General features: G+C 38.0%; 1 protein-coding gene across 1 annotated transcript in view; it reads left to right on the plus strand.

Moving 5' to 3' along the window:
- Positions 1–19,574, plus strand: part of Cnst (consortin, connexin sorting protein) — an 84,433-nt gene that overhangs the window by 31,277 nt on the left and 33,582 nt on the right. Inside the window, exon 3 of the mRNA XM_005005605.4 lies at positions 14,984–15,174. Within this exon, the coding sequence (XP_005005662.3) occupies positions 14,984–15,174 (191 nt within the window). The remainder of the gene's footprint in view (positions 1–14,983; positions 15,175–19,574) is intronic.

Here is a 19,574-nt window from a genome sequence, read left to right on the forward strand (position 1 = left end):
TTAGACCACCGCCATAACCCTCGCCATAACCCTTTCATGGGCCGCTGCTTGTCTTTTTTTTAAAGAGAATTGAATCTCCTTGTAACAAGTTTCAAGCTGTGTTATATCAAATTTTCACTGTATAAAACTAGCATGACTTTAGGTAAATATTTTCCTAAACACTAATGGAAGTTAACCTGTGAATTTTTAGCACAGCTTTAAGATAATTGAAGATATAATTCAACATGCACACAATTCATTCATTTAAGGTGTACATACTTTGATTGTTTTTAATATATTCACAGTTATGCAACCATCAACACAGTCGCTTTTTAATGTTCTGTCACCCCCAAAAGAAACCCCATACCTGTTAGCAATCATTTCTCATTTTCTTTGAGCCATCCCAGCCATAGGCAGTTCTACTAGTCTGTCTGTCTTTGTCTTCCTTCCTTTCTAGATTTCACTATTCTGGACATTTCTCTTACTTAATGTAATTTTTCATGTTTCACTTCTGTTGCAGCAAATGTCAATACTTCATTCCTTTATAATCACCAGATTATATGCTGTCGTATGGCTGTGCCATGCCTCATTTAGTATGGACTGTTTTTACTTTTCACTGTTGCAGATAACACTTAATGAACATTTGTGTGCAAGTTTGTGTGTGTGTGCAAGTTTTTAATGAATTTATGTTTTTATTTCTCTTGGTTGTATGTTGCTAGGAATAGAATTGCTAAATCATATGGTAACTTTGTGTCCACTTTTTTAGGACCTCCCAAAATGTTTTCCAAAGTTAAGACAGTTATATAGTTGTTTTGGGTTTTTGAGACAGGGTTTTACTGTGTAGTTCAGGCAGGCCTTCAACTCATGGTGATGGTCTTGTCTCAGACTCCTGAGTGCTGGGATAACACGTGTATTAACCATTGCCAGCTCTATTGTCAAATACTTGAAAGTTTTAATTTCTCTTCACTTTGTCGGCATTTGTTAATATCTTGCTCAATTATAACCCTATTTTTTTTTGGAGGTATAACTCACATGCCATAAAATTCAACTTTTAAAAGTGTACAATTTCCTGCCTTGCAAGCAGGCAGTCGTGAGTTCGATCCCTGGTACCGATAAAAAGGAAAAAGAAAAAAAAAAGTGTACAATTTAGTATGTTTAGTATAGTCATCAGGTTGTGCAGCCATTACCAGTATCTAATTCTGGGGTAATTCATTCCCTCCAAAAGAAACCATGTACTGTTAGCAGCTGCTCCCCATCCCTCCTCTTCCCCAGCTCCTGGCAGCCAGTAGCTCATAAATTTTGTCTGGTTATACAAGACAAGTTTGGATGAAGTATCCGATGGTTGCCATATCGATGTTAGTTATTTTATTCAGCACTGGTTGCCATAGTACCTAAGCACTTGACAAAACATTTCTGCAAATGAAGCCAACGATAGACAGAACCTGGCAGCTGATAAAGGAAGATCATCTTAAATTGACATTGCCCTCACTTGTCCCATTAGACACCTGCACAATGTGGCCAGCTGGCAGGTGACAAGGAGGGCACACAGCTAGAGAAAATCAAGCCTCAGAAATCTATTTGTGGGGGAAAAAAAGTAGTAGATCTGTGGCCTGAAGTTAGTCTTGTGTAATAAAAGAGGAAAAAGACTTGGGTTTGAATCTTGGCTGTTTCCTACCTCTGTAATTTATAGAAAAGGAATCAGTTAAAAAAAAAAGTAATAAGATCTAAGAGAGCAATAAAGCCCAAAATGTGTAAATTTTGTTGTAATAAAGAAAGGGAAAGAAAAGTGCCCTGAAGGATACAACAGCAAGGGTGCTTAGGTGTGTTACATAGAAGACCATATTAATATTTTGGATTGGATTACTGAACACAACTGTTTTCAGTCTCACTGTTTGAATGTTCTCTTTGTGTGCTTTGATCCTGTGACCTGAAACACTGTTTCTAAGATGATAGCCAATAATCTGGTGATAGCTTACTGTTTTTTGTTTTTTGCTTTTCTGTAGTTCTGAATTACTTGTACCCTTACACTGTTTTGTTTTGTTCTGCTTTTTTTCTCTTTTTCCTTTTAAATAAAATATTTTTAAAAAAAGAAAGAAAGAAAAGGAATCAGTTTCCTTCTTTGTCTATAAGGGGGTCTGACCCTTCGTAGCTACAGAATTGTTCTTAGAATGTGCAACCCTGGATATGATGTACTTTATAAGGTACCTAGCAAAAAACAAGTGCTCTGAGTGGCTGATTCTTTATAGTCACAAAATGATTTTTATGTGGCATGGCCATTTAACTAACTTATGGAATTAGCCAGGCATGGTGGCACATGCCCATAATACCAGCACTTGGGAGGCTGAGGCAGGATGATTGTTGTCAGTTCAAGACCAGTCTGGGCTACAAAATGAGCCCAAGGCCAGCCTGAACGGCATAGTGAGACCCTGTCTCAAAAAGACAAAAAAAAAAAAAAAAAAAAAGAAAGAAAGAAATTAACTTGATAAGTTTTGTAGAGTTTCCTATCTCTGCCCTATGCTAATGTGTATTCCTAAAACTAAGTCCAGTTCTGTTGGAGTTTAATGTTAGATACAACATGCCTTCTGGATTCTAACCAATATCTAAAATAATAACTGGTAATGCCATAAAATACAAATTCCCACTACAGATTTTCATTTTATGGCTTTGACCAAGTAAAACCTTTATGACTGCTCTCCAGTGCCTAGTGGAGGTGGTTAAGTAACATCTGTACTGGCAGTTGTGGCCAGCATTCAGACACTTGGGGTTTATAGACTGTGGTGGACAGATGTGGACATACCCTACCAATGTGTGTTCATGTTATACACGTGGATAAGACCCTGTAAGAGGAATGATGGATTGTAACTAGGTTTGTGTAGTAGGCAAGTAAATGGACAGTTTACCTACTTTCATGCTATACACTGTACTTTGAAAACTAATGTTTACCTTATTCTGTTCCTGGTTGATAGTCTAGTTCTTTTAAACTAAAGCTCTTTGGAAATTGACATATAGAAACAGTAGCCTGTTTTTTCATTCTTCCTTCAAGAACCTGATCAATGGAAACAGGTTATCCCTCTTTAAAGATAACTATTCCCTGTGTATCAGAAAAATAAAAGAGTTCTTGATTTGTATGGAGTTAATTTTAGAATTCAAAGAATTTAGCCAAAATTCCTTTAGAAAAAAACAAAAGCTCTATATTAAAATGAGTCCTGTGTTGTTGCTACAACAAATTACCACAAATTTAACGGCTTAAAACAGCACAAATAAATTTATTTATTTTGTTTTTGTAAGACAGAGTCTTGCTTTATAGTTCATACTGGCCTTGCATTCATTATGTAGTCCAGCCTGACCATAAGCACAGTGATCGTCCTGCCTCAGCCTCCCAAGTGCTGGGATTATAGAAGTGTGCTACCATGTCTGGCTCATACAAATTTATCTTTCAGCTCTCTGATCAGAAATCTAATATGGTTCTCACTGGTGCAATCCAGGCCCCGTACATACTAGTTAAGTGATATAAAGATATTTTGTCTCCATATAATTGAAAAATTACTGGTATAATTGAATTTAATAAACCTATTTTTCTGTATAATATGTAATAAAATACCATTGAATATGTTTCTCTGTAATGTTCTTTTGACTTACTGAAAGGCCGGGATTAGCTCTTGGTTCTTTATATCTTTTCTCATATGATTCCATTATTCTGAAGAAAATCTCTTAGGTTAGTAGCTTTTAGAGAATTATAGAATATTAAAGAGGGGGAAGCCATTTAGGAAAAGTTTTAGTTTTGTTTCTTTTGGTTATTAAACTCTCCCACAAATAGTATGTTTAAGCTTCAAATTTAAATATATGCCTTTGTATTTGTTAGAGAAACAAAGGCATGTATAGATTTTCAAAGACATAAGAGTATATACAATTTCTCTTAGAAAGGTCATATAGTGTTTGAGAATTTCATTTGTTTTAGAGAACCAAGAAATATTTATGCAGTATTTGATAGCTGATAAATTTTGTGTTGTTGTAATTGCAAAATAAGGTAAAATTTTGCCATTTATAAGTGTAGGAGCAAAAGTTGGTTGCTGCTTTTGGAAAAATTGTTAATTTCATTTGAAATTTTGTTGTTTATTCGTGGCATTGGACAATTAGCATAATTGATCCATGCTTGAGTAAATTCCTTGCGTATTTTTAGTTTTTAATAAAATGTGTTAAAATGTCTAATCAGGCTTCCGAGAGGAAATTAGGGAGTCTAAATATTGTTGCTAATTGGCACATGCAATTTAGAGTTTAAATCCCAGCAATATTTATATATACTACTTGTGCCTTGAATACAGAATAGAAATAGCCTGGAGCAAGCTTTGGGAAGTGGTAAAGCTTGAGGGAGTAGTTCAAAGTGCTGGGATGAAAAGGATGTAGCTGCCCGCGAAGTTGCCTACCTGCTTTCACCACCTTGGAGTCCCTAGACAGAGAGTCTGACCTAAACCAGCCTGTGGGAGTTATCAGCACACATTTGCTAAGTTCCCATTGAGTTTCCTGTATTTTTGCGAAATGCTTTTTCGTATCTATTGTGTACCTGTAAAATCTAAATACTGATTTAGGATGTTGTATTTAATATACAAATGTGGCTGTCTGATTTAACCTTTTATTAGAAAGAAGATAAATAAGGTCTTAGTGTTGAACACAGTCCGGCTAGAGGCAGAGGCACTTAAATACTAAGATAGGTGCTATAGATCTAGGCAGTGGTTTAATGTGATTAATTAAACATTCTAGTGAATAATTTGAGCTGTGGCTCTTTAAGAGCTCAGCAAAGCAGACACACTATAAGAAGGATTTGTTCCTTTCACTCAAGAAAAATGGTCTTTATGGTATTTACCAGAGAGAAAAAGAATGTTCTTTGGTAATTTTAATGTCCAGAGTCTGCAGTGACAGCACTTAAAACCTATGTGACTTAGCTAATGAGAAGTGTAATCTGAGCCTTATGTGAGTCCTGTTCCTCAAAGTAGTCCTGAAGTATTAATTGTAATTTCTCAAGATGCCACCTAAAATAAAGCCCACTGGCTGGTTTGGTCTTTTCCACGCCCCATACCCACATGAACTCCATCCCGTGCATCAGAGAGAGCAATGGTGCCGTTTTGAGTGCCTGTCAGTTTGAGGCGCACTTCCTGTGCCCCTGAACCTTGTCCTTTTGCCATTCGTGTTTATGAGGAGGTGGGCTGGGGTGAATTCCATTAACCTGGGTTGACAGCCCATGCTCCTAACCTGGCCCGCATTGCTCCTTGGAGAGCAGCGGCCACTGCCAGAGGGCCCGGAGGAGACTGCACTGTGACCAAATGCCAGTTACAAATGTGTCTCTGTTACCCCTGGTCAGTTCTGAAGGACGCTGGCTCACTTTGTAACTAGTATGTGCTCATAAAACTAGTATGCTTCGGAAGAGGAAAGGCTGTTTCCTTTTTTCCACTTAAGTGTTTAGGCAATAATTGAAGATATTTAAACAGTGTTCTGTTTCGGTGGGTGAGCAGACCTTACAGTGAGGAAGTGTGAGAGCACAGAGGAGGAAGGCACAGAGAGTCTAACACAGCCACTACATAAACCATGCTTTTGTTCACACCTAATCTGTCTTCCAGACTTATGACCCAGATAAGTGGTAGCCTTAGTGTTTAGGGTGGTTTCAAAAATCCAATTATTTAGTGACCCAGTAGTAACATTAAAATTATAGAACTGGTGGTACTATAGTTTTTTCTTTTACTGTTTTTACTGCAGCAAAATATAGATAACATAAGTTTGCCATTTAACCAGTTTTGTGAACAATTCAGTGGCATTAAATACACATTTATAATGTATGTATCACCATGATCAGTTTCCAAAATGTTTATACCCTAAAAAGAATCTTCTGTTACTAATTCCCCATTCTTTCTTATAGTTTCTCTTTATTGATACTTTCTATGTGTTCATACATTGTTTTTCTGATTTCCTTTATTTCTGTAGTTTCCTTAGTTCGTTGAGCACATTTTAGGTACTTTATTTAAATTCTTTGATAAGTCCAGTGTTTTAGGCCTCTACAGGGTTGAATTGGGCTATCCCTTAGTGTTTATACAGTTTTATATAGTTTTTGTTGTTGAAAACTAGACCTTTTCAGTGTGTAACTCTGGAAATCAGATACTCAGCCTTGTTTGAGAGTTAGTGTTCTTGACCGCTGAAGCCTTTGCTGATTGTTTCCTGATCTCTACAGGTTGGCTTGGTGCTTTCCTACTGTCTCCTTCACTGTGCAGCCAGGCTGTTTATAATTCTTTTTTTGGTGGGGGTTTGAGACAGGTTCTCGCTGTGTATTTCAGCTGGCCTTGAACTCACTAATGTAGTCCATGCTAGCCTCAAACTCTCAGCGTCCTGAGAGCCACGATTTCTGGTGTACGTCACCACTTGCAGCAGGAGGCTGTCTGCTTCTCCTTTCACTTTCTGCTTGCACCTCGTTATAGATTATGCAGCGGTGAACGTTTCAAGCATTCTTAGGCCTTGAAAAAGTGTGCATCCTGCCTGGAACATGAGGCCTCCTGTGTTCTCTCAGTATACATAAGCACTTTTATGTCTGCTGTATCACTCAATCGTAATTTTTGTTGTTCCAATTGGTGATGGGCTTTTTTGGTCAACTGACAGTATTTACCAAAAGAAGCAATGCCTGCTACTTTTTCACTTTGAATAGGTTGTGAATCAGGAATCACAGAGGTAAATGCTCATGTAGGTCATTCAGGAAGCCCCTAGATGGGTGAGAACAGACGAACACAGTGGTCCACTCTGCCTGGTTTGAAACCAACCCTCATCCTTGTAATACAGGTTGCTGTCTTCAAGGCTACTGCCATGCAGAGGCAAGAAGGGATAAGTAAGGACAGTTAAAACTCCAAGAAGCTTTCCTGCTATTTTTATATTGTCTCGTGCTTGATAGCAATAGAACATTGTTGTATACCTTTGTTCTGCAGAGTTCTGACAGTTCTAGTTTTTTATATTTCTCTGAAGGCATGAAATTTAAGAGCTATTTATTCTGCCATTTTGCTTGTGTCACTCAAAACCTTTTATTCTTAGGGTTTCCATAGCAAGAACTAGACCCAGAGGCATGGAATTAAATTTAAAGAATGCTGTGTTGTGTTTTTATACAATAGAATCTTTTTTGTTTGTTTCTTTGTTTGTTTTAGATGGGGACTCTGTCTAGTTCAGGCTGCCCTTGAACTTACTATGTAGCCCAGACTGGCCTCGAATTCATAGGGATCCTCCAGCCTCAGCCTCCCAAATACAGGATTACATGCCTACGTTACCAAACCCAGCTAAAATAGCATCCTTTGGATAAAGATTCCAAATATTTAAAGACTTCAACCAATTAATTTTTGCAGTGCAGTAGAATCTCTGTTTTAGACATATAGAGAAAACCACACAAATATTGAAGTCTCAAAACAGTAGTTGGTATAAAACTTAAATCTTAGAGATCATAGACGAGAGTTTGACAATTCTCAAGAAGTTCAACATAAAATTATGATATAATCCAGCTGTTCTACTATTGGTATATATACACAAGAAACTGAGGCATGGATTCAAACAGATAATTTAAGGTTCATAGCAGCATTAGTCATGATAGTCAAAATAGAAACAGTCCTTCTGGCCCACTAATGTGTTAATGGGCAAACAAAATGTAGTACTGAATATATATGCAAGTGCAGTATGTATGTAATAAAAGGAGTAGTATCTGGTACACGCTACAACATGGATAGGCCTTGAAGACAGTGTCCTTAGTGGAATAAACCTGACTCAAAAGGACAGATAGATGAGCCTGGTCAAGTAAAGATTTTAGAACTGGCAAATTCATAGAAGGTAGAATAGAGGCTTCTAGGGGTGGAGGGGGAGTAGAATGACAGCATTTAATAAATATAGTTCTGTTTGGGGAAGGTTTTTTTTTAAGAAGTCCTAGAGATGGATATTGCTGATGGTTGCATAAAGTCATGAATGCATTTAATGCCACTGGATTACACGCTTTAAAAGGTTTAAAGTATTACATCTTCTATGTGTAAAAAAAAAAAAACTATTTGTAGCTGTTTAAACTCAGCATTAGTTCATACAGAGCTTTAATTTGACTGTTGGTTTTTGAGTTTGAGTATGTGCTGTATGATTATTCTGTGTCACCATCACTGTGATACGTGCTTCATGTAGATTGTGTCGTGTACACCTTACCATAGACTTGTTAAGCAGCACTACAGTTAGCTCCAGTTCACAGATGAGGACTGTGAAGCACAGAGTGTTTAAGCAACTGAGTTTAAACCCAGGGTCATATTGCTAATAAGTGACACTGAGGATTTGATCCCAGGCAATCTAACTTAAGAACTCTTGATTGTTATACCATACTATCCATCTCAATTTTGGTGATGTTTAAGGTACGTTTAAAGGAATTCTGTTCTACATTTGTCTTAATAGTTTGTTGCACAGTAATTACCGCACATACTTTTCCTCTGAGCAGGTGGTCATTGTACTTCTGCTGAACCGTTCCTGTTGCCTCCCCTTCAGCAAGACAGAACAAACATCATTACCAACTGCGCTCTTCAGGGAGGTGATAGAGCTGAGTTTGTTTCAGAAATTGTCTCTGGATGATAATTCAGCTTTAAGGTTCTTTACTTGATGTGGCCTCAGTTCAGGAAAGGGGACCTTTAACACATGGATCACAGTGTTTCTGTAGTAGTGAATGAATTTTTTTCCTAATGTCTTTCTTCCAAAAACTTGGTACTCATATTAGGAAAAAAGGCAAAAACCCACGATTAAATAAAGGACCTTTCTACTTTCTTATGGAGCGTCCATGTAATTACAAAGCAGTACTGTATTCTGCGTTTAACATGTAGGGAAAGTAAAGTTTAAAGAGAAGAATTTGCAGCAACATGTGGTGGTGCATGGCTGTAATCCCTGCACCTGGGAGGCTGAAGCAGGACTGAAAGGTCGAGCCCACCCAGGCAGTTTGGCTACTTGGTGAGACTCTGTCTCACTGTAAAAACTAAAACAAGGGCTGGGAATGTAGCTCAGTACAGATGCCCCAGTGCAATCCTCACTACTGACAAAAACACAAAAACAAAACAAACAGTTAACTAACCTAAATTCAGAAAGCAGTACATTTAGGCAGTCTGAGTTCAGAGCCTATGCTCTTAGCCTTTGATGCATTGCAGTTCTTTTTTTTTTTTTTATCGGTACCGGGGATCAATCTCATTACCTACCGCCTGCTTGCAAGGCAGGTGCTTGTGCCACTGAGCTCAATCCCCAGCCTCTGCATTGCAGTTCGTATCTATGATTTCTAATGTTTGCTTCATAATATTCTGGGTGCCATAGTGTTGTTTATCTAATGTTGTATGATTTACAGAACATTCATGATACATAATAACAATTTTCTGCAAATTTACCTTCAGGCTTTGTGTCAAGCATTGTGTTAAGTCCCAAGGCCACAGTGACAACTCATGACACTTGCTCATTAAAAACTGGCTGTCTAACCAGAGGGAACAGCATGAAAAAATGGCAATCTGTGTATGAAATTTTGTACTTACACTCTGAGTAGTAGTGTGCAGTATGTGAAATCTATTAGGCCTCCCCCCAAAATTAGGCCTTTACGTGTCATTTTTCCCATTCTTTCCTACCAAGTTGGCTTATGTCATCAATGTCCTGCATTATTGTAAGTATAATCATTACTGCTACCTTTTACCTAAGTCTTGGTGTCTTGTGCTAATCTTTCAAATCTGTGTTTTTTTCTGCAATACATTTTCATTCTTTTGATGACTTAGTACCAAAGTACCAGTGTGAGGTTTTGCCTTCAAACCATCCAATGTATGTCATTACTCTAATCTATTGAAAAGAAATAGTTATATCATGTAGTGATAGTGAAAGATGTTAGATCAAGGCTGAGTTATTAAAGGGAGAATTAACATTTCTAGTGTTGCAAAGTAAAAGTTCATTAAAGGATATTACATATTATATTTTTCCACAAAATTCTTCTTGGTCATTACCAAAGTGAGATTCTAAATCTACTGGATTAGTTATATGTCAGAACTGATACATAATTTAGGTGCTTTGATAAATTGATTAAAATCTCTCATTTAGGATAATTCTTCCAACCACTGGTTCATAGTTGTTACAAACATTTTTTTTTTTTTAAATAAAGCTGGAGTGGGCATGGTACATTCCTGTAATCCCAGAACCCTGAGAGGTTGAGGCAAAAGGATTGCAAATCCCAGCCCAGCCTGAGCAATTTAAATTTAGCACCTTAGTGAGACCCTATTGTAAAATTTAGGCGAATCGGACACGATCAGGGTAGTATGGCAGGAGACCTATCACAAAATTTGAAATGATCTGGGGATGTAGTTCAATGTTATGGCCCTACGTTCAATCCCTGGGATTGCATAAAATTATACATAAATACATAAGTAAAACCTCAACAGGTACATTCAAACTGTGATTTCCACTTTAGAACTTGATGAAGTTGACAGGTGTTTGGTTAAATTAAGGTCTGTGAATTTGTTACTGTCTGTAAATGCTTATAAATAGCAGCATCATGTTTTGTAAGGGGTAATTTTAACTTTAACTCTGGTTTTCACCAATGAAGATAAATAGAGTTTGTTTCTGTCTGGCCATGTAGATTGATACATGGGAACAAAGAGCTTCATTTATGTTGAGTAAGACTTTTTATAAGTGAGGGGAAAATAACATGTTCATGTTTTGATATGAATTTTAATACTAATTCATGAACTATGACAAGACTTATTTTTTTCAAGAAGAAATTTTCTAAGACTCATAGGGCGTCAGAAGTAAACATATCAAGCTGGGGCCGGTCCTGGTGGCGCATACTTGTAATCCCAGTGCTCTGGGAGACTGGTGCAGGAGTACTCTATGGAAAATAAAACAAGTTCCATCGTGTTCAAAACAAATATTGGTGAATAATAAACTAAGCATTTTAACAGAGTTTTTATAATTCTGATAATTCATCATAACTTTTTAAGAATATGAGCTTTAAGGCGTCCAAGAAAACAGCCGAGTGGTGAACAGCAAAGAAAGAACCTATCCAAGATTGGTGTCTAGACTCTGGAATACAGCAATGTGGAGAAGAGAAGTAGGAGAGAAGGGGGTCCCCAGGACTCAGGAAGGATATGAAGCCAGATTTGGAGCCCAAGGGGAAAACGAAAAGAGAGACTTCAACAAAGAAGAAAGATGGCAGATAGCAGCTTCTCCCTGAGCTCTGACTCGTTTTGTGGGACAGGCACCTGGAACCTGCACATGCACAGTGACTACTAGTGACCACAGAGGCCTCCATGGAAAAACCAGTGGAACTGAGCAGTGTTTGCAGCAGACTGCAGTGGTTGGTGAATTATTCTGGTTTAGAGATCCCCTGGAGAGTGCAGCTGGCTGGTAGCCATCTCGGAGAGGTGCCAGCTAAGCTCAGAACTAAGAGCAGCTGTGGACTGGCTTCGTGTAGCAGCTCCCAGTGTCAGGGTGTGGTGGAACCAAGTTCAACTCTGCGGGAAGTCACGGACTCCAGTTCAAATTGGCAGGGAGCCAGGGTCTAGCCAGCAGGAGGCAGAGTGTTGCAGGCTGAACAAACTGGGTTCCAGCCTCACAGCCAGAAACCAGCCTGAGTGTCAGTGAAACTAATGGTTGGATTAATCAACACAGATCTGGACTCTGTCTGCCTACTTTACCAGTGATGGCAGAGACAAGCCTTCAAGTAGACATTGTTTCCTTATTTTCATTTTTTCCCTCTTGTTTTTGTTTTCTAATTTTTCTTAATCTTGTTTTTATATGTGAAAAATATTTCTACCTCTTTTGCTGTTCCGTTTTTGTTTTTGTTTTGTTTTGTTTTTTTAAACAAGGTCTCACAATGTAGTTCAGGCTGGCCTTGAACTCCGTGATCCTCCTGGCTCAGCCTCTTTAGGACTGGGATTACAGACTTGCCCTGCCATGCCCAGTTCTGTACTTGTCTGTCCCCTCCTTTTCTTTCCCTCCCATCTTCTTCACCAGTTTCCCAAAATTTATGTAATATTCATTTGTCCTCCAGCCTTGCTTATAATCTCTTCCTCATGTTTTATTTCTTTATTTTTCCCCCAAACTCCTTTTAAAATTTTTTTCTCCCATGAGGGTAAAAATCACCATCCTCAAGCCATATTTACTGTATGCAATTTTCTGTTTTGTTATATAACCATAAATCTGGTTTATGGGGTCGAAGATTACAAATTAATAGTTACTACACTTTGTCATTTTCTAAGTTTTGATGCTATTTCTAAGCTGTTTGATGCTATTGTTTTGTTGATTGTACTACTTTAGCCAAGGTGACATTCTAGTCACTTGCTCTTCCTGGAATGCCTGGATGAGACTGCATAAGTGTCCTAGAAAATACTGTAGGCCAATGCCAAAGAACCAGGGTCTAGGGCAAATAGGCAGCAATTTCTCATCCCCAGTAAATTGAAGAGATAGGATCTTGGCAATAGACTCAAAACCCAAAAGGCAGATATCCTTGGAAGACATTTCTTGAGAAGTAGTCATCTTCTAAGATCTCTAAGTACTAGCAATAAAACTGTTTGCCATAAGCAATTTATAAGCATCAACCCAAGAATTAAACTTTAAAAAAATAGAAATGCGAAGCAAGATGCAGTCCCAGACTTTCAGCTCACCAAAAGCAAGCCCAGGGCAATTAGGCAGAACAATTCAAAAGCCACCCATTTAGACTCTCTGAAGTGGTAATAGCAGAAGTAACAACAGGGTGAGTGAAGCTCTAGAAAAACTCAAATCAGAAATAATTTCTCAGACAATTTCAGAGATGGTGACTATAATGAAAAATATTCTTAGTGATTCTAGAGCAGAGACAGATAAAAATAGAAGAATGAATGTCCACCATGAATCTATACTGATTAAATATCTGAGCTAATCACAATGTAGGTTTCTTTTTGGGGGGGGTACTGGGGATCAAACTCACGATCTCATACTTACCAGACTGCTGAGCTAAAACTCCAGCCCTACAGTGTAGGTTTCTATTTCTGTTATTTAGGACCTTTTTTTTGGTCTTTTTCCTTTTTAGTACCGGGGATCGAACTCACGACTGCCTGCTTACAAGACAGGTGCTTATGCCGCTAGCTAAATCCCCAGCCCCTAGGACCTTTTTTTTTTTTTTTTTTTTTTTTTTAAAACCTCCTTTTTGAAAAGATTCACCAATCCTGTCCTTTTTTTTCTTACCTCTGCAGGTCCTTCCTTTCTGGTAATAGTCCATAAGGGTTTTATTTAAATTCCTTTAACTGAAAATGAGCATTACAAATTTCAGCCTTACCTAGATGTAGTGGTACAAACCTGTTATCCCTGGACTTGGGATACTGAGGGAAAAAGATTGCAAGTTTGAGCGCATGCTGGACAATTTAGTAAGTAAGTGAGACCCTGTCTTAAAATTTAAAATGGCCTTTGAATGTAGCTCAGAGGGAAGGTCCTAGGTTCATTTGCCAGTTCTGCATGCATATGCAGGCACGCACATATATACACACACATTTCAGCTTTTTTTTTTTTTTACATCGTAGAATAATATTTTGGTAGCAGTTTGAGAACAGTTTAATCAAGAGAAGAACAGCATGTGGGCAAGTGGCTTTGTTATAGTCAACATGAGATTCAATAAATATCCTGGGCTTATTATTATGAGAAAAAAGAGGAAGAAAATATTGCGTTTTTTTCTTTGTAGTTTTCTGTGAAAAGTTCTTACTGCCACATTGTCTGTTTTGGTTCTGTTACCATGTGATTAGAATATTAGAGAATCACTGATATTTTTTATAAATACTGTTCCTACAATATCACAAGCTGTCTCACTGGGTCATGTATATCCAGAGTCCAACTGACATAAAATCTATAGAAGAGAGTTCTCTAAAATATAAGTAATCACTGTAGATTTTAAACAGAAGTAGAACATTTGGAATTTTAGAGCTAAAGACACTGCTGAATATAAGTGGGACAGTACTGTACCTAAGTCAGCCCTGTGCTCCAGAAGTTAAGAGCTACTAAAAAGGGTTATATAGTGAGTTCAAGGCAGCCTGAACTGCCTAGTAAGACTCTGTCTCAAAAAAACAAAAAAGAGCTACTAAAAAAGGAGACTACATCAACTATTATAATGAAATCTAGCATAATATAATATAATATTATAACGAAATCCAGCCACATAAAGAGGTTAGAGAAAACTACTTTGACTTCAGGCTTATGTTGTATAGAAAGATGTAGATTTTGTTAGGATAGAACATAAATGAGCATAAATCAAAGAAATAGCATTTGAAATCTGTAACTGATTAGAAAGGTGTAGAATATTTAGGAGATGAAAATGGACCAGTGTTGCCAGAGTGGTAGATACACTTTGAAATGCCAAAGAAGTCAGAACTTGGGGCCCACTATAGAGGAAGGGAAGCTAGGTTGTGGGACAGACATTGTATTACTAAGAAAGGCCTAGCCAAGGCCAACTATCTGAGGGCAGAAAGTTGAGGGGAATTGGAACTAATACTGAGATTTCAAAGAAAGGTGAATTATAATAGATTAGATTAAATGTTTAAAATGTACGTTTTAGGTGCTATAGATCAAACGTTTGTTCATGACTTTTCAAAAGTTTGCATTACTTCCTTTTACTATGTGTTGCTGGCTGTTAATTCTGACATCTGAATTCCACCACTCTCTTGGTATCCAGTCAAGTAGTTTTGATGTTATCAAACCAGAGTTTTTGAAGAAAAGCTTAACTTCTTTACCTACTTCATGGGCTATCACCTTTATGTTCCTCTTCAGCACTCTAAGTCTGTAGTAATGTTGTGTTTGCTAATAGTACCAATAAGATGTCAGCACAATTTGAACTTAATGAAGACAACAACTTATGATTTCTAGGCCTTTTTTCATTGGATTAATTTTGTTTGAAAGTTTTATGGTTAACAAGTATAGTTGTTTTAAAGTATTCTACCATAATGGCTATTTATTCTGATGCAGGTGTTTTCTTTATTTTCCTCAGATGATGCATCTTTAATACAAGAGAAGATACTGAGTGCAGCCATATATGCTGTTGGCGATGAAGAGACTGCTGAAGTCAATGCTAATGATCAGCCAGAAGCCCCAAAGCAGGCTCTGCAGTCTCTGTTCTCACTTATACGAGGTGAAGTTGAGCAGTTGGATTCAAGGGCACTACCCCTCTGCCTTCATCAGGTACTACCTTAAACCCTTCATTTCCAGCCTCACTAAAATCAGTATTTGGAATCATCTAAAATCATCTAAACTCCAGTAAACAATCCTGAAACTGTTCTATCCCATCCCTTGTTGGTGAGCCCAGGAAAAGATGACCCGGGATCAGTGGCTGTGGGAAATTTGACATAGTACTAAATTGATGGCCACATCTTTCCCTTAGAGAATCAGCAGTTTGGACAAGAAATAGCTAATTTCTTTTCTTCAATGCACAGATAGGAGTCAGAGTAGCAAGAGCTTAGTAAGCACCAACTAAGTGCCAAAACCAAAGCTAGACACTGAAGAAACAAAAATAGTGAACAGGGTATGTCCTTAAGACAGTCACTGTGGAGCAGGAAAAACCATGCTATCAATACATGAGTGTAGAATTCTGTAGGAAGTGTCAGTGGCAACATCTGTTAGGGTTCAGCAGCATGAAATGGAAGATTAACTTTGTACCATAGGTTCATGGGTTGTACACAGTAGCTAGATATCTACCACATGACACAGGGAGCCAGGACCTAAACAGATGTAGTCTGGAAGGTCACTGCTGGAGATAAGGTGGAAAAAGAGACAAATGTAAGATTCCATAACTGATGACCTTAAGGCCTTAGTTTAAGCAGCTGGAAATTCTAATAACGAGAATTCTTCTGAATGAAAATTTTTTTAAAATTCTGGGCAATCCCTCTATCATGAGCTATACCCCCAAATTGGGTTTCTCAGAACCCAATTTGAATTTTAGAAAGTTCTTCCAGCTGAGTGTGATGATACATGCCATTAATGCTAGTGTTCTGGGAATCAGAGGCAGGAGGATTGCTGGTTTAAGCCTAGCCCTGGGCAACTTAGCGACTGAGACCCTGACCCTGTCTAAAATGAGTGTATGTATGTATAAAATATATATGTATGTATGTCTGGGAGATGGAGCTTAGTGCCCAAGATAAAAAAAAAAAAAAAAAAGCCTAACTTCTAACTTTCAGTGAGTGGAAGGAATGGAAGGTGATGAGCCTGGTGCCCGGAGAGTGGGAGGCCTTTAGTTCCTTGAACAGCCTTTTTGCGTAAGAGCTAACTCAATAACAATTGAAGCATTCGTAAGCTGCATTTTATTTTCACTTAAAAATAAGATACTTAAGAATAAAGATCAACTTTTTATCTCACCCACTTTCTGTTTTAATTTTTGCAACAGTGAGTAATTTTTAAAAAACAAAATAACAACAATATGTGATCCAAGGCAGGAAAATATATAATTTTACAAATTTACATTACCTCCTTGGTGGACTTAAGAATTGTCTTTGAGGAGCTGGGGATTTAGCTCAGCGGCATAAGTGCCTGCCTTGCAAGCAAGCAGTAGTGAGTTCGATCCCTGGTACCGATAAAAAGGAAAAAAGACAAAAAAGAAAATGAAAAAAAAAAAAAAAAAAAAAAAGAATTGTCTTTGAAAAAATGTATAGTGCTATAAGGTGCTAGCCTGCCATAGTTTAGGAGCATCAACACCCAGGCAGCCTTCTAATCTGTCAGCCTTTGTAGGAGTTGCACAGTGGCTTGGGTTTGCAAAGGGTATTTACTGTTATTGCTATTTTGTCCTCCAAATGACCTAGAGAAGTCAGTGTTATCATCTGCTCACAAATGGGGCAACTGACACACCCTCAAAAGCACTTTCTCATACATAGGTAATAGAATCTGTGTCATTGAATACATCTGTTTTTGGACCAATCTGGGAGACATTCAAGGGTGGGCTACATATTAAATAATATTGCCCTATCAAGGTTTTTCTTGAAGGGGCATTGTAGGTTATATCATGCAGATGAGTGTCTCCATTTTTTCTTTTTTTCTTTTTCCCTCAGATGGAATCTGATTATATAGTTCAGGCTGGCCTTGAGCTCATGGCAGTCCTACCCCAGCCTCCCAAGTGGTGGGATTATAAGCATGTGCCACCTTGCCTAGCTGTACCATATTTTAAAGCAAAATTCTACCTTTATTTCTCAGAAACATGTATCAGTGTACTGAGTCCTGTATGTTATGATTTCTATGTAACTCAACAATATATCCTCTCCTGAGAAAGCTCAGAGAATATAATAATGGTCTAAAAAGCCTAGACTTTGATTAGAGATAGGCAGCTTTTGGTTTGTTTCTGCTGTGATGCTGTAGAGGATTAAGTGAGGTAATGCATGTAAAATCACTTCCCATAGTGTTTGGTACACAGTAAAAGCCAAACAAATACTAGACAGCCAACAATGTCCTCACTATCACTAATTCACAGATTGCTTGTTAGAAATCAAGACTGGCTGGCCAGGCATGGTGGTGCACAGCATAATCCCAGCATTTAGGGACTGAGGCAGGAGGATCACTTTGAGTTCAAGGCCAGGCTAGGCTGCATAGTGAGTTCTAGGCCATTTTGAATCACATAAGGAAACCCTGTCTCAAAAAACAGACAAACAAATAAAAGATACCAAGATTGGATACTAGTGAAGGATCACTCAAGACTTCCAGACACTAAGATATCAGGTGACAGGAGTCAGCTGATGGCTGCCTCCTCAGCACAGAAATGCAGAGTGGCCTATCACCTGCCAAGGGCCACATAAATCAGGGAGCAGTGGAGGTACATTTCATCCATTTGACATCCTAGTGTATCATGTTGTGCCTTTTACCTAGATTCACCAGTTGACATTTTATCAGATTCTTGTGTTCTGTCTTTTGCCATCTTGATCACATGCACACATATTTAACCAACACCCACACGCACTTTTTTTCACTAAAATATCTTAAAGTACTCTGCAAGCATTATATCACTTTACCTTTAAATATTTGTACACATTTGTCTCAAGAAAAGGGATAGTTTTTATAACCAGCAGAGCCATTAGCAAGCCTAAGAAATTAGACATTGATGCAGTAATATTATTTAATATTCAGCTGCTTTCAAATTTCTTTCATGTTGTTTCACATATCCTGTTACAGCTGTGTACTGTCTGGCCTAGGATCCAGTGAAAAGAGACAGCCTGCGCTTGATTATGAAGATTCTTTCGTCTCCGTAATCCAGAACAATCTGCTGTGTTTGGCCTTTTGCTCTTTTTAGCTTTCATAGTGTACATATGAAGAGGCTAAGGATTCTTCTAGAATGTCCCTTAATTAGAATTTTTCTGATGATTTCTTCATCGTTTTTTCAGGTTAAAACATTTTAGATAAGAATTGTACTTTATATTCCATGCTACCTCTCCCTCGACCTCACTCTAACCTGGCTTCTGTCCCTGCTACTTGACAAAAATTTCATTATGAAGGTTACCAGTAATCTCTGTGTGTCAATCCAGTGGTTAGTGCTCAGCTCAGTTTACGTCTTGCTAAAGTTATTAGACACTTTGACCAATGGATCACATAATCTTTTTTGAAGCATTTTCCCTTTGTTGTCTTGTTGTTGCTCCTGGGGTTTGAACCTTATGTCACATGATTAACTTTTGAGCTACATGACCAGCTGCTTGGAATCAAATCCTTTCCTTTCTCTTTCTTTGTGGTACTGAGAATTAAAGCCACTGCTTTGCATGTGGTAGGCAAGCACTCTGCTGCTGAGCCACTTGTCCAACTTTTTTTATTTTAAGACAAGATCTTGTTAAGTTGCCCAAGCTGGTGTTCTCAAACTGGTGATCTTCCTGCTTCAGCCTCCTGAATAGCTACAATTACAGCCATGCATGGCTGATATATTTTTTGATTTACTTTTTAAGGGACCGCTCATTCTTGGTGTTTATCTCCTCACTGGCTGAGCCTTCTCAGGCACATCTGCTGAGTTATTGAATTTCACTAATTTTCTCAACATTGAATGCTTGAGGGTTCAATTTTTAAATTTCTTCTCATTCTACTCTAACTTTGTAGGTGATTTCATCTGATATGTTTCATCCAGTTTTTTCCCCTGGACTCGACCCTTAAGTATCCAGGGCATTTCAAATTTAAGATGTACAAAATGGAACCTTGGTTTTTCTCACAGATGTGTTGCTTTCCTACTCCTCTTTTGTTAAGTGCCAACCCCATAACTGTAGTTGCTGAGGCCAGAAACTTTGCCCAGTTCAAAGAATTTTTAAATTTAAAGGTACGTTAGAATGAATCTCCTGAGACAGGCCTTTGCTAGGATGAGTTCATGAATCTCTAGTCTCAGTCTGGTGTCCTTTATCATCTGCAGCTCTCCGCATATTCCAGTCATCATTATTCAGCTATTAGCGTTTGGCCTGATCAGTTTTTAAAATATGAAACAACCAAAGAGCCAGTGTCTCATGGGTATTTGGCTGGTAGCTCATAAACAAGGAATGAAGCGAAGGGTATGTAGAGGTCTTAAATGCCATGACGTACTTCTGCTTTCTTGATTCACAAATAAGAGAATAATCTCTTTACTCATGTTGTACTGT

Source organism: Cavia porcellus, unplaced genomic scaffold, assembly GCF_034190915.1.
Source record: "Cavia porcellus strain 051 isolate PalLab524CR breed Dunkin Hartley unplaced genomic scaffold, mCavPor4.1 scaffold_26, whole genome shotgun sequence".
In the NCBI taxonomy this organism is placed as follows: domain Eukaryota; kingdom Metazoa; phylum Chordata; class Mammalia; order Rodentia; family Caviidae; genus Cavia; species Cavia porcellus.